Source organism: Rhinopithecus roxellana, chromosome 8 (genome assembly GCF_007565055.1).
Source record: "Rhinopithecus roxellana isolate Shanxi Qingling chromosome 8, ASM756505v1, whole genome shotgun sequence".
Classification (NCBI taxonomy): Eukaryota; Metazoa; Chordata; class Mammalia; order Primates; family Cercopithecidae; genus Rhinopithecus; species Rhinopithecus roxellana.
This window is the reverse complement of record NC_044556.1, coordinates 75,395,017-75,410,480: the sequence shown is the minus strand read 5'-3', so window position 1 is coordinate 75,410,480 and position 15,464 is coordinate 75,395,017. Positions and strand designations below refer to the sequence as shown.

The 15,464-nt window shown below is 40.8% G+C and overlaps 1 protein-coding gene across 2 annotated transcripts in view; it reads left to right on the top strand.

Moving 5' to 3' along the window:
* Positions 1–15,464, top strand: part of LOC104664179 (complement receptor type 1) — a 125,655-nt gene that overhangs the window by 44,480 nt on the left and 65,711 nt on the right. For both annotated transcript variants that reach the window (XM_010365635.2, XM_030935938.1), the window contains 7 exons: positions 687–1,085; positions 3,804–3,980; positions 4,072–4,174; positions 5,802–5,887; positions 7,730–7,948; positions 8,920–9,099; positions 9,711–9,810. In XM_010365635.2, the coding sequence (XP_010363937.2) occupies positions 687–1,085; positions 3,804–3,980; positions 4,072–4,174; positions 5,802–5,887; positions 7,730–7,948; positions 8,920–9,099; positions 9,711–9,810 (1,264 nt within the window). The remainder of the gene's footprint in view (positions 1–686; positions 1,086–3,803; positions 3,981–4,071; positions 4,175–5,801; positions 5,888–7,729; positions 7,949–8,919; positions 9,100–9,710; positions 9,811–15,464) is intronic.

The window sequence follows — 15,464 nt, the reverse complement described above, 5'->3', positions numbered from 1 at the left end:
CTCTAATCCCAGCTACTCAGGAGGCTGAGGCAGGAAAATCGCTTGAACCTGGGAGGCGGGGTTTGAAGTGAGCCGAGATCATGCCACTGCACTCCAGGCTGGGGAACAGAGTGAGACTCTGTTCAAAAAAGAAAAAAAACAAAAAACAAACAAAAAAACCCAGAAGTGGACTCTAATAATATATGGACACATTTAGTGAAATAAAGTTAACTGAGTAGAGCAGAACTCATAATATTTTACAACTGTAAGAACATGTCTGTACATTAGCAAATATTAGATGAGAATAATACTGTCAGTATTTACTTCTGGTATTTTGGAATTAAAAAAACTGTCAGCAAAATTTACAATAAAGTATAATTTTAAGAAACAAGGCTGGGCACGGTGGCTCACGCTTATAATCCCAGCACTTTGAAAGACCAAGGCAGGCGGATTGCTTGAGGCCAGGAGTTCAAGACTAGCTTGCCCAACATGGCCAAACCCCATCTCTACTAAAAACATAAAAATAAACCAGACACGGTGGTGCATGCCTGTGATCCCAGCTGCTTGGGAGGTTGAGGTGGGAGGATTGCTTGACCTCGGAAGTGGAGGCTGCAGTGAGCCGTGATCGTGCCACTGCACTCCAGTCTGGGTACAGCAAGACTCTGTCCCAAGGTTTTGTTTTGGTTAACTTGCTGCTTCTTTTCCAGGAATTCCTTGTGGGCTACCCCCAGCCATCGCCAATGGAGATTTCATTAGCACTAACAGAGAGTATTTTCACTATGGATCTGTGGTGACCTACCGCTGCAATCTTGGAAGCGGAGGGAGAAAGGTGTTTGAGCTCATGGGTGAGCCGTCCATATACTGCACCAGCACAGATGATCAAGTGGGCATCTGGAGCGGCCCGGCCCCTCAGTGCATTATACCTAACAAATGCATGCCTCCAAATGTGGAAAATGGAATATTGGTATCTGTCAACAGAAGTTTATTTTCCTTAAATGAAGTTGTGGAGTTTAGGTGTCAGCCTGGCTTTGTCATGAAAGGACCTCGCCGTGTGCAATGCCAGGCCCTGAACAAATGGGAGCCAGAGTTACCAAGCTGCTCCAGGGGTGAGTCTGACTGAGGCCTAGAAGGGCCCTGCAAATGACATGATTTGCTGTTGGATCAGGAGATTAGTATTTGTTCAGGGGGAGGGATGTGTACTGAGCAGGGTCGGGAGCAAATTTTCTAGATAGTGAAGGTGAAATTCAGAAGGTATGTGTACATACACATGTGCTGAAATTGAGAAGCAAAGCTCAACCCCGGCAAGGAATATGATGTTTCTTTGGGGTTCTTATAAACAGATCCGTCAATTACCTTTGAGTATAATAATTGTTGATACAAAATGAGTGATTCCTCTGGCCACGCACTATGATACAGGCTACATGTGAATTGTAATCCTTAAAACAAAGTTATTAGGTAGTTACCAGTTGTTCTATGTTTGTCTGTTTTGTTTTGCCTGAGATACTGTCTTAATCTGTCACTCAGGTTGGGCTGCAGTGGTGCGATCATGGCTTACTTCAACCTCTGCCTCCCTGGCTCAAGCAATTCCCTGCCTGAGCCTCCCACATAGCTAGGACTATCGGTGCATGCCACCACACCTGGCTAAGTTTTTTATGTTTTTTTGTACAGATAGAGTCTCACCATGTTGCCCAGGCTGGTCTCAAACTCCTCAGCTCAAGCAATCCACCCACCTTGGCCTCCCAAAGTGCTGGGATTATAGGCATGAGCCACCATGCCGGGCCTCAATGTTTTACAGAGAATATGTGCCTTAGAGAGATCAGAAAATTTTGTAAGATACTAACTTGCAGACAAAACTGGAATGCAAGTCAGCCTCACTCCAAGCCTTGGCTTGTTAATCAGCATCCAGTTATGAAATCAAAACTTACTCTAGATACTTTCAAGGAGGGAGGGATTTCATGCAGGTTGTATTAGTCTGTTCTCACATTCCTGTAAAGAACTACTTGAGACTGAGAAATTTATAAAGAAAAGAGGTTTAATTGACTCAGAGTTCTGTAGGCTGTACAGGAGGCATGGCTAGGGACATCTCAGGAAAGTTACAATCATGGTGGAAGGCAAAGAGGAAGCACGCATATCTTCATATGGTTGGCAGGAGAGAGAGAGAGCAAGGTAGAGCTGCTACACACTTTTAAACAAGCAGATCTTGAGAGAACTCTATCACAAGACAGCACTAGGGTGATGGTGCTAAACCATTAGAAACCACCTCCATGATCCAGTCACTTCCCGCCAGGCTCCTCCTCCAACACTGGGAATTACAATTTGACATGAGATTTGGGTGGGGACACAGAGCCAAACCATATCACAGCTAATAGGTCACAAAGATGTTAGAAGGGCAGGAAAAGCAATTAAGACGAAGGCAGAGTTACCAGAGATCAGGGAGCTGCTGTGGCTGCCAGTCTAGAGCACAGGAGCCTGTACTGATGCTGAAATGGCCAGCCCCTCCCACTGAGCAGGCAGCTCCCTGAAAGCTGCTAATGCTGCAGGAGCCACCACTGCTGCCAGAATGCAGCTGATATTGCTGGAGCCAAAGTCATTGGCATGGCTAGAATTGAAGCTGTAACTGCTCACTGAAGCCATCTATACTGCCACTGCCCGAGCCACCTCTAGAAGTAGAACAGATTCTGCTATCATCCTGCCTTTTAATTTGGTATATATGGCTCCAAATGGCAGAACCTAACCAGAGCCCAGCTATCAAGGAAGATGAATGATTGTAGTTTAAAGCTTCCATTGCTAGCAGTCGAGAGACAATGCAGAAGTGTGAGGCTGGCGGCCAACAGAAATTTAACCAGGACAGTACCTCAATATTACATCACCAGGCATTGATTAGTCAAGAGAAACACTGGGTGATGAGTCCTGAAAGTGGACATTACAGCATCGAGTGTTTACATACTCCTTAAAGAAGTCATTCTTCTAGTCCACTCTCCCAGATGCTTGAGAAAGGTGAAGTCCAGAAAAGGGAACTGGTCTGCTCAAAGCCAAACTGAAATTATTTTTTCCATTTTATAACAGTTTTATGTAATTTAGTTGAGACCCAAATGTGTTCTGACTTCCCGAGATCAGATCAACTATATTAAGAGAGAGCCAGCGCTACCGTTACAATATGTTGCCTGAAATACACACTCTCATTATGGTGAGTGTAGGTCTTTTAGATTTTGTTAAACAGTTGCCCACCTTCTCACCGGAGTGAAATGAATGACTAGGCAGCACCTTGCTTCATAGCCTGAAGAGAGGAGAACCATAGTTTGTTACCACCCTATGTCAGGGGGCCGCTGAGAGAAGCCTTGACAGGAGATGAGAGTAGATGTATGGATGCTGTTTGTTGCACCGGTGTGACAGGTGACGGAGGGACCTATTAGATGAGACATGGGCAGGGGCACTCCTTTATTGCCTAAAATGCAAGACTAAATTGGTGACGCCTTTCCAGAAAGAAAGTATGAAGATACAAAAATCCATCATTCCTCCCAATTTTGTACTGGGTGAACAGTAATTGGAAGCATTCTAGAAGGAATTGTCTATTGTGAAATCTTAGTTGCATACTTTAGATGAAAAACAATGAATTGAGGATACCTCTGTTTTAGTCACAGTTCTGCAATGTGTCAGTTCTATGACTGACGGCAAGACATCTTCCTCACCCTGTGTATTTAGTTTGTTATCAATATAATAAAGCTGTTATCTTACCTTTATTATTATATATAGATTTGTAATTATTATTCCCTTGGCCAGTTTAACAGTGAGAAAATTAGCACTACTTTTTTCTCTCTCCCCAGTATGTCAGCTGCCTCCGGATGTCCTGCATGGTGAGCGTACCCAAAGGGACAAGGACATCTTTTGGCCTGGGCAGGAAGTGTTCTACAGCTGTGAGCCCGGCTATGACCTCAGAGGGGCTGCGTCTCTGCACTGTACACCCCAGGGAGACTGGAGCCCTGCAGCCCCCACATGTGAAGGTGCCTAGACTCTTATCTGGCTTGGTATTTTTAGCTTGCGTCTTTATTCTCCACATGCCAATTTTTTCTGTTCATTTTTCTTTTTCTCCAGTGAAATCCTGTGATGACTACCTGGGCCAGCTTCCTAATGGTCGTGTGCTATTTCCACTTAATCTCCAGCTTGGAGCAAAAGTGGATTTTCTTTGTGATGAAGGGTGAGTGTGAGCTTGCCTGACCTGCTGGACATTGAAAATGGGGCTGGGAATTAGTTTAAAAAGGGGAGATTTGGTTTGGCTTAAAAGAAAAACACACATACACCAACACACACACATTCAGAGAGATGAACTTTCGAAAGTATACATAGGAAGAAAGGAAAGAAACGTATAGAACTAATAACATGAGATATGAAGAGGAAACTGGAACATATATTAACTGGCAAGTTCAAAGGCAAGTATAATTACTGGTTATGAATATATGGGTAACACATTCAGTAAAAAATATCAGCCAGGCACGGTGGCTCATGCCTGTAATCCCAGCACCTTTGGAAGGTTGATCTGAGGCGAGCAGATCACCTGAAGTCAGGAGTTGGAGATCAGCCTGGCCAACATGGTGAAACCCCGTCTCTACTAAAAATACAAAAGTTAACTGGGCGTGGTGGCATGTGCCTGTAATACCAGCTACTGAGGCACCAGAATCACTTGAACCTGGGAGGTGAGTTTGCAGTGAGCCGAGATGGCACCATTGCAATCCAGCGTGGACAACAAGAGTGAAACTCCGCCTCAAGAAAAATAAATCATGTTTTACAAGCAAAAAAGAATATGAGTAATTTAGAGAGTCCCAGAAAAAAACTGCAAGTAACAAAAAGCTTATTCTAAATAACTGGGATAATTTAAGAATCATTTCAGTAAATTCTTTAAACCATCTATATTGAAATTTGTAATGGGAATGAAAATGCAAAAATCAACATTTTAAAAAAGTAGAGTCATATATCATCTGGTTATTCATGGGCTCTGGGCTCTGAGCTGGGGTCCTGATGGCTGCTGCTATTTCCCGCAAGGTCATTACCTTGTTTATGTCCATCTAGTGCTCTTCACAGATGCACAAGGTGCACATCTCTACACGGGAGCTGACCAGCATGGGCAACAAAGCACCTGATCCCAAAATGTTCCACAGAATCTTGGCAGCCTCCAAATGCCAGCACCCAGTAAGAGTTAGAAGGGCATCAGGGCCCAACAGACACTGAGAATTTTTGACGATTGCTTACAAAAATCAAGTCCTCTCTTCTTTCCTTTTTCCCCTAGAATATTCACGCTTACTCTTCCGCAGCCCAAACTGTCCTTGTGAGCCTTCTTCACGCCATCACAGATGCGGAGATGAAAGGACAGTCTCTGTTATCTCGCCAGCTATTTCCCACTTTTCCAAACTGGGAGCTGTTTTACAAACTGGGAGCTGTTTTACTTGCTGTTCCAGCATCAGAGTTAGGAAGGCATTGCATTAGAAGACTAGGTTTCTAATAATGACAATGAGTGATTTATCAGGTTATCATGGAGTAATCAGTGAAACTCCAAGCCTGGGTCCTGGGTCAAGGAGATGGCGCCCATGTCACCACCACCTTTTTCAATTCAAGCAGGACTGTCATGTGACCAAGCTACTGCATTTTGCCATTCTATATTGCTCCCTTCTGGAGACTGTGAGCTTCCAGAATAACGTAGCCTGTGCAACTCTGCCACCTGCTGGCCTCAGGTCCTCAAAATCCTCAGACTTGGGGCAGGGCCTTAGACTGTGAACCAAGAGTCCTCTTGGCTGAAACAGCTCACTATTCACTCCTATTTTCTCCTTTAGATTTCGATTAAAAGGCAGCTCTGCTAGTTACTGTGTCTTGGCTGGAATGGAAAGCCTTTGGAATAGCAGTGTTCCAGTGTGTGAACGTGAGTAATAGGAGTAACATTTCAGGCCAGTCTCTCCCCTTCATCTGTTCAGTATTTGACCCATGACCTCCCCTAATGTGGTTCTTCAATTTTCTAGTCCGAATTATTGATTTGAAAATTGCTTATTTTAATAATGTTTGGTTGTGAATCAATGTGTACATCACCTGTCATCGGGATCATCTGATCTCTGTCCTTCTGTATTGTGTGTTCTACTGCAGTAAAGCCTACGGTAGTGTGCTTCTAGGAGCTTCAGGAGAGATTAGATAATGTGAAGCTTTAACAATTTACTTTGTTTCTCTCTTTCTTTTCTTTCTTTTTTCTCTTCCTTCCTTCCTCCCTTCTTTCTTTTTCATTTTGTTCTTCCATCAGGTGCAGTCAGTCTACAATTTTTGTATGTATTTGATAATACACAAATATTAAACATGACTTTATTTAATCAATATTTATAGATCACTTACTTTGTGCCTGATGTTCATCTAGCCACTGGAGTTTTATCAATGAACAAGACGAATGAATTCCCTGTCCCCATGTTGTTTCTCCTTAGGTGGGGAGAGGGACAAGAAAAAAAAATAATTCAATGCTATGAAGATAATAGAGCAAAGCACTGAGGAATGAGGGAAAAGTGGGATGCAACATTAGACAGGTCGAGCAGTTGGAGACTCCTTAAATTCTCAAAACATGTACCTAAGTCATTTATGCTGAGAGATTCATAAATAATAAGTCGATTTTTGAAAAAAAGAGCCCCATATGTTCAATAACCAGTAGACTACTGATTTCTCCTAGTCTAACTATTTATAATTTCCCCAATGGAAGATAGAACTTTGCTTCATTTCTTGATTCTAACAATTGGAAAACATGTTTCTTTAGAAGACCATGAAATTTTACTAAAATGTTTATGTTGTTAGAAATATACTTGGACATCTTACAGTGCTTTTTAGAGGAAAATTTTGTAAGAACAAAACTTATATAGAGATTCTTGCTGTCTAAGAAATCCAGTGCTCCTTGAAGCAGCATGACAAATGTCTGTTCTACTATTATGCATTAAAACTCATTGATTGACTACTCAAGATTTCTCTTATTTTTCATAACTCTTGCTAGTTAAAGTAGCTTCTTCCAAATTCCAGTTCTAATGAAAAACGCCAATTAGAAATGAGGGAGAGACCGTTCTAAACAAATCAGTAGATGCTAGAAAGGAGTAACAACTTGAAACCTGACCCAGAACGTAAAAAGAGAAAATTAATCATCAACAGACACAGACATTTTCAAAAGCAAAGCAATCTGAATCCATTTGGAGTTTTTTATAATGACCTGACTATGTTTCAATTCACTGTGACAGGGCTATCGTTATCACAGAGGTAGATGATCAATATCAATAAGTAATCAGTGGAAGGTTTCACCTGTTTAAGATGATTAGCACACATATATGCATTTGAGAAATATTTCCCAAGAACGTAGGCTCCTTCCTCAGCACTGCGTCCCCAGGATCCTGATGAGTGGCTGACACAGGACAAGTGCTCAATTAATGTATATTGACTAAAGGAATGAGTAAGCCTTGAAAATGGTTATTTTTCTTCTTCAAATGTTTTGCTACTTCATTAAAGTTGTAACGTTTCTATTGTCCAGGAACCGTTATTATCTGGAAGATTCAGGATAGAAAAATCTCTTTTGTACTTTGCAATACACTTTCATTGACATCTCATTTAATCCAACTCTTCAAAGTCCTAATGTCTACTGTCATCTCCTTAGTATATTTTCAGCAATGACAATCATAGCATCCTGTAATTGCAGAATACCTCTGGGGAAACTCCTGAATGAAACTTAGTGCTTTTGTCTTTTTTCCAGAAATCTTTTGTCCAACTCCTCCAGTTATTCCTAATGGGAGACACACAGGAAAACCTCTGGAAGTCTTTCCCTTTGGAAAAGCTGTAACTTACACATGTGACCCCCACCCAGACAGAGGGATGACCTTCGATCTCATTGGGGAGAGCACCATCCGCTGCACAAGTGATCCTCAAGGGAATGGGGTTTGGAGCAGCCCTGCCCCTCGCTGTGGAATTCTGGGTTAGTGCTCATTTCCCCACATCCCAAATGGGTTCAGAATATCTAACGCAGGCCCTCCATATTTCCATAATTACAGTATGGTTTCTCTGTGCGCATTTGCCACAATGGAATGCCAAACCAATGATAAGTGGTTCTAAGGTAGGTCAACACATCAGATCCTGATGACCTTTGCAGCTGGAGGGACTGATGAAAAAACAGGGAGGCGGTGAGTGGTGGGAAAGTCCTTCATTAGAACCATATGAATTAAAAACAAATGCCTTGAATCCCCTTATTGCAATGGTTAGCTTAGAAATCTAACCTAGAAAATCAGTGTCTCCTCCTACCAGGAAATGTCTTGAGTTCCTGCCCATGCTTTTCAGCCTCTCATTGGAGTTTTGATGCCCTGAAGTACAAGGAAACCAGACACGAAAGGTGGAAGCTGGGCAGAAACACTCCTTCTGGCTTCCTAAAAATGTGAAAAATTAAATCGGAGCTATCTTTACATTAAATTGTATGAGCATTAGCTGAGCATGGTGCACTCCAGCCTGGGTGACAGAGTGAGACCCTATCTCAAAAACAATAATAATAGGCTAGCCGCAGTGGCTCACACCTGTAATCTCAGCACTTTGGGAGCCCAACGTGGGTGGATCACTAGAGGTCAGGAGTTCCAGACCAGCCTGCAGACACAATGAACCTCCAACTCTACTAAAAATAGAAAGAAAAAAAAACGTAAAAATTAAAATACATAAATTATATGAGTAGAAAGACCAGATAGCAGACTAGTCTTCCAGATAATGTACTTCCTTATAAGCCTATGCTAATGGAACTTTCCTTTCTATTTTACAGGGAATTTTTTTGTTGTTTTTGTTTTTGTTTTTTCAAAACTAAAAGTTTCTTTTCTTCTGGCATCAAATCTACCCAGGAAGAGAAAAGAGGAAACATATTGGGTATCTTTTTATTAACTCAGATATTCTTGATTTCTTGGTCTCTAGGTCACTGTAAAGCCCCGGATCATTTTCTGTTTGCCAAGTTGAAAACCCAAACCAATGCATCTGACTTTCCCATTGGGACATCTTTAAAGTACGAATGCAGTCTTGAGTACTACGGGAGGCCGTTCTCTATCACATGTCTAGATAACCTGGTGTGGTCGAGTCCCAAAGATGTCTGTAAACGTGAGTGAACTTGCATTGGATCTTTCCCATGTCTGCAAAAGCTTCTTATTGAATGTTTTCAAATGTGGGATATGAGAACCCTTTTTTGAAAAGTGTTCAGATAGGTGGATGTAAGAGCTTCTCTTGTAGGTCATCCTTGATTATTGCTTGAAATGCTCACTTCATGAGACTGTTTCAAGAAACAGTTGTAGAGAAAACCTTCATTCCCTATGGAAAGGAAAATAATAAGTGACTAGATCAGGGAAAAAAAATGATGTAAGAAGACAAATTCTGTTTGAATAACAAGGTGGGAAGAAATCCTTTGAAAACTTTGAAATGTATTGGTAGTAACTAATGCCATAAATGACTTTTACATTTTGATAAGGGATGCAAGGTCTCTACACAGATCAAAATCTATATCTAGATAGATCTGGAGGGAAAATCTTTTTGAAAGTGGGGCTTAGTAGGTGGCTGATCCTGTGGCGCTCTGATTAGTTTTATCAAGGTGGCAAAATCTGTGGAACCATTAGAACTGCGTGTCTTTTTCAGCAAGCTACATGTTGATGGAGACCTTACTTACTGAAGAGAGTCCTGATTACTTACCTGGCTCCAAAATACTTTCTTTCCCATAGGTAAATCATGTAAAACTCCTCCAGATCCACTGAATGGCATGGTGCACGTGATCACAGACATCCAGGTTGGATCCAGAATCAACTATTCTTGTACTACAGGGTGAGTTGGCAGCAACATCTCTTGGTTTAAGAGTTGCACAACAGCAATATTACCTTCTAGCCACATCTCAGGAAGGAAACTAGGCTACTGCCACCTGCTCTTAAGAGGTTTGACCACGGTGTTAACTCCTGATTGAAATGAACAACGACAGGAGAAGATTAGGGGAATAATCTGTATCCTTGCTGGAAACCAGGGCAGTGCACATATAAAGAGTATGCTGTTCACTGGATGGGAAGGAAAAATAATTAGAAGTGTAGTGGTCAAAGCACATAAACAACCCTAACCCAGAGTAGACATTGCTGGAAGAAAGGGAAGGGCATGTAGTGGCTTTGTGAGAGAACAAATCTTAATGATAACAGCATGATCACTTGCTTGGGCTGCCCTCAGAAAGTACAGGACTTCCTCGTTTTATTGTACTTTGCAGATGTTATGCTTTTTATAAACTGAAGGCTTGTGGCAACGCTACGATAAACATGTCAGTCGCATCATTTATCCAACAGTGTGTGTTCACTTCGTGTCTCTGTGTAGCATTTTGGTTATTCTCACAATATCCCAGATGTTTTCATTATTATCATGTCTGTGATAGTGATCTCTCATCAGTGATCTTTCATGTGACTATTGTCATTGTTTGGGGTCCCTACGAACTGCACCCATATAAGACAGAAAACTTAATCAATAAATGTGCATGCTTTGACTGCTCCATGGACTAGACATTCCCCTTTTCTCTCCCTCTCTTCAGGACTCCCTAATCCCTGAGACACAATAATACTACAATTAGGCCACTTAATAGCCCTACACTGGCCTTTAAGTGTTGACATGAAGGGAGGAGTCATGCATCTCTTACTTGAAATCAAAAGCTAGGGATGATTAAGTTTATTGAGGATGATATATCGAAAACCAAGATAGGCCAAAAGCCATTCATCATGTGCCAAACAGCTAGAGAGTTGTAAAGGCAAAGCAAAAGTACTTGAAGGAAATATAAAGTGCTATTCCAGTGAACACATGAATGATAAGAAGGTGAAACAGCCTTATTGCTGATAGGGAAGAAGTTTTAATGCTCTAGATACAAGATCAAACTAGAAACGTTTCCTGAAGCCAAAGCCTAATCCTGAGCAAGGTCCTAACTCTTCAGTTCTGTGAAGACTGCCAGAGGTAAGGAAGCTGCAGAATAAAAGCTGGAAGCTAGCAGAATTTGGTCCCTGAGGTTTAAGGAAAGAAGCCCCCTCCATAACATAAAGGTCGAAGGTAAAGCAGCAAGTACTCATGTAGAAGCTGCAGCAAGTTATGTAGAAGATCTAGCTAAGATCATGGATGAAGGTGTTACACTAAATAACAGATTTTCCATATAGACAAAACAGTCATCTGCTGGACTTCCATAGCTAGAGAGGAGAAGTCAATGCCCGGCTTCAGAGCTTCAAAGAATAGGCTGACTTTTCAGGAGCTAATGCCGTTGGTGACTTTGAGTTGAAGCCAATGCTCACTGACCATTCTGAAAACCCTCGGGCCCTTAAGAATTATGCTAAATGTACCTTGCCTGTGTCTATAAATGGAACAACAAAGACTGATGACAGAAGTATGTTTGCAGCATGTGGTACTGAATATTTTAAGTCCACTGTTGAGATCTAGTGCTCAGAAAAATAGATTTCTTTCAAAATATTACTGCTCATTGACATTATACCTAAACAACCAAGAGCTGTAATGGAGATGGACACGGAGATGAATGGAGTTTTCCTACCTGCTGACCACAGCAGCCATTCTGCAGCCCATGGCTGAAGGAGTAATTTTGACTTTCCAGTTTCATTATTTAAGAAATACATTTTGTAAGGCCAGTTCCCACAGACAGTAATTCCTCTGATGGATCTGAACAAAGTAAGTTGACAACTGCTGGAAAGAATTCATCATTCTACATATCATTAAGAACATTCATGATTCATGGGAAGAGGTTAAAATATCAACATTAACAGGAGTTTGGTAGAAGTTAATTCCAACCCTCATGGCTGACTGAGAGGTTCAAGACTTCAGCGGAGGAAATAACTGCAGATGTGGTAGAGATAGCAAGAGAACTACAGTTAGAAGTGGAGCCTGAAGATATCACTGAATTGCTACAATCTTATCATGAAACTTGAACAGATGAGGAGTTCCTTCTTGTGAATGAGCAGAGAAAGTGATTTTTTTGAGGTGGAGTCTCTTCCTGGTGAAGACGACATGAGCATTGTGACAATGACCACAAAGAATTTAGAAATTTACATAAACTTAGTTGACAAAGTAGCAGCAGTATCTGGGAGGACTGACTCCAATTTTGCAAGCAGTTCAGAGGGTAAAATGTTAAGAAATAGCATTGCATGCTAGACAAATATTTTGTGAAAGAGTCGATCAATACAGCAATTTTATTGTTGTCTCAGCCTAAGAAATAGCCACAGCCACCCCAGCCTTCAGCAGCCACCGCCCCGTGCAGTCAGCAGCCATCAACCTTGAGGCAAGACCCTCCACCAGCAAAAAGATTACGACTTATTGAAGGTCAGATCATCTTTAGCATTTTTTATCAATAAACCATTTTTTAAAGTATGATTTTTTTCAGACATAATTCTATTTCACACTTAATAGACTACCTCATAGTATAAACACAACTTTTAGACTCACTGAGAAATCAAAAAATTCATATGACTCATCTGTTGTGATATTTGTTTTATTGCAGTGTTCTGGAACTGAACCTGCAATATCCTTGAGGAATGTCTGTAACACCAAATGGGCGGCTTAATACAACAGAAGTTTTTGGAGTTCTATTCTAGAGGATGGAAGTCAAAAATCAAAGTGTTGGCAGGGCCATGCTCCCTCTGAATCCTGTAGGGTAGAATCCTTCGTTGCGTCTTACAGCTTCTGGAGCCGCAGGCTTTCCTTGGCGTGTGGCAGCGGAACTCCAATTTGTTCTGTCCTTGTCCTCGCATGGCCATCTTCCCTCTGGGTCTGTGTCCTCATATGCTGTTCTCCTCTCTGTGCATGTTTCTGTTCAAAGTTTTCCCTTTTTATGACACCTGTCACATTGGATTAGGGCCTACCTTAATGACCTCATCTTAACTTGATTGCATCTGCAAAGACTGTATTTCCAAATAAGATCACATCCACAGGGACTGGGGGTTAAGACTTCAACATATCTGGGGGAGACACTTCAACCTACAACAGAGCCCCTTTGAAAATGTCAAGCGTCAGGTGCTCACAGCGCACGGCCCAGCTGTTGGTGCTCAGCCTTGCTCAGCACACAGTGGAGGCTCTGCCTCAATCTCACTCTTCACCGGAACAGCTAAGCCAGGTAGTGAATAAGGGCTACATTTGTGCCACCGCAACCAATACTGAAAGGAAAATTGTGGTGTCCAGCACATATGCCAGCCTAGACCTCACAGACCATAGCACATAGAATCTGACAAAGTAAAATTAGAATGAATCCAATGTCTCCTTTACTTTTTTTATTTTTTGAGCATTTTTAAATACAATTGATAAGTTTCCTGACTGTACTCTCCTCATCTTGCATTGCTGAATAAGGGGTGAACCTCTCTAAGGCATACAGCAGAAAACCATTGAGCTTATGACTAGAAACAAGAAATACATGTAAAAGCGGCCAGTCTGAAAAATCAAGAGAAATTTTACAAAAGAGATTTACTGCCAAGAAACCAGGGAAACTTTCAGAACACTCTCCTTTTCATATTGGTAACAAGATTCAATTGTACAAATACTTCTGTGAAACTAGCCATGAAGTTTGTATGTGAATGAATATATGTATTCCATGTGTTTATATATTTCATTTCATACATGTGATATATATATACACATATATATACATATATATGTATATATCACAATGAATATTGCAGAAAATTAAAGCAAAGAGTAAGAGGAGTTAACCAAATTTTCCCTGAATGCAGCGGGGAAAGCTGAAAAGGAGAAGACAGGCAGGCACAGTGGCTCACACCTGTAATCCCAACACATTGAGAGGCTGAGACAACAGAATCACTTGAGCCCAGGAGCTCGAGACCAGCCTGGGCAACATGGCAAAACCCTATCTCTACAAAAAAGTATAAAAATTAGCTGGGCATGGTGGTGTGTGCCTGTAGTCACAACTAGGCAGGAGACTGAAGTGGGAGGATCACCTGAGCCCAGGAGGCTGAGGCTTCAGTGAGTGGTGATGGCTCCCCTGTACTCCAGCCTGGATGACAGAATGAGATCCTGTCTCCAAAAAGGAAAAAGGAAAGACATATGTAACACATCATCAGGATTCAAAATACATGTAACAAAAATTCCAGAAGGGTAAACAAATAAGCCCATACCTAGCCATCACTAGGGAAACTTCTGTGTTTCAGGGATAGAGAGAAACATTCAGATTCCAGAAATGAAATTGAAAATATAATACCCGCAAAAGAAGTAAATTTATTGGCACCACATTGATTCTATACAACACTAAATGGTATAAGGTAGCATTTCTATTGCACCAAGCTAATATTCACACCTAGAGGCTCCAGATACACATTAAAGGATAAGCAAAGACACAAAAATTGTACCATTTAAGTATGCTTCCCAGGCAATTCATGAGCAAATTTTTAAAAAGGAGAATGACGAATTCCAAAAGAAATTTCAATAAGATAGGATATTGGTAAAAAGAAAAAACAACAATAAAAATAACGTACACATAAAAATTTGGCGATGTAATCATAATTTATTAATAATCTCTCTAAACTCATAGAACATATCAATAAAACCAGAAAATGTGAGACAGTAAGAAAAGGTAGGCTAGACTTAACATTACAGAAAAGATGAGTAGACTGACTATATAGAGTTTGACTCTAAAATTGAGAAAATAGGTTTAAATATCTGTTGTGTGCATATGTATAACATACATGCACACATATAAAATGAAATTCCTCATTGGAAAAAATATGAAGTTTAATTTCCAAATTATTAGAATGACTAAAATGGCTGAATTTATCTCTTCCATATAGCAAGTGAGAGGGAAGGAAAAGGCAAGGAATGCATTTGTCTCTTCCACCAGAAATAAGCCCCCTCACGTTTGGATCAGGTCATTTTATTCATTGCTTTCTCCACATCCTCATCATTGGGCATCATGAAATCAATGAAAAAGGCAGTGAAAGAATGATGATGAAAGCAAATCAAATGTATCATTTATCTCAATACATGTGGTTTAATCTTCTTGTTGAAAGACAAGTCTCCTAGACAAGATCAAAAGCAACAAATCCTGTATTTATAAAAAACATGTCTCTAGTAAGATGACATAGTATTATGCACACACACACACAAATTACGGGAAAATGCAAACAAAAAATGGCAGAAATAGTATTTAAAGAAAATAGAATTTATGAAAAAAAATTGTCAAACAGGTCTACAAAATAATTGTTTTATTTTGGCACTAGGTACAGTCCACAATGAAGCCAAGATATTAAGAAGCAAATGGGCCAGGAGAAGTTAGAGCAGAAATATTTCTTTCAATAGTGAGAGAATAGGAAAAAGAAGTAGAAAAGCTGGGAACAACAGGTAAAGTTTAGGCTAGGCCTTAGACTTCTCCTACATTGTAATCCTTCTGGTTTGCCACATATGCATGCTGTGAGGACGTTGATGAGGCATGTACAGCACAATTATTTTCCATTGTT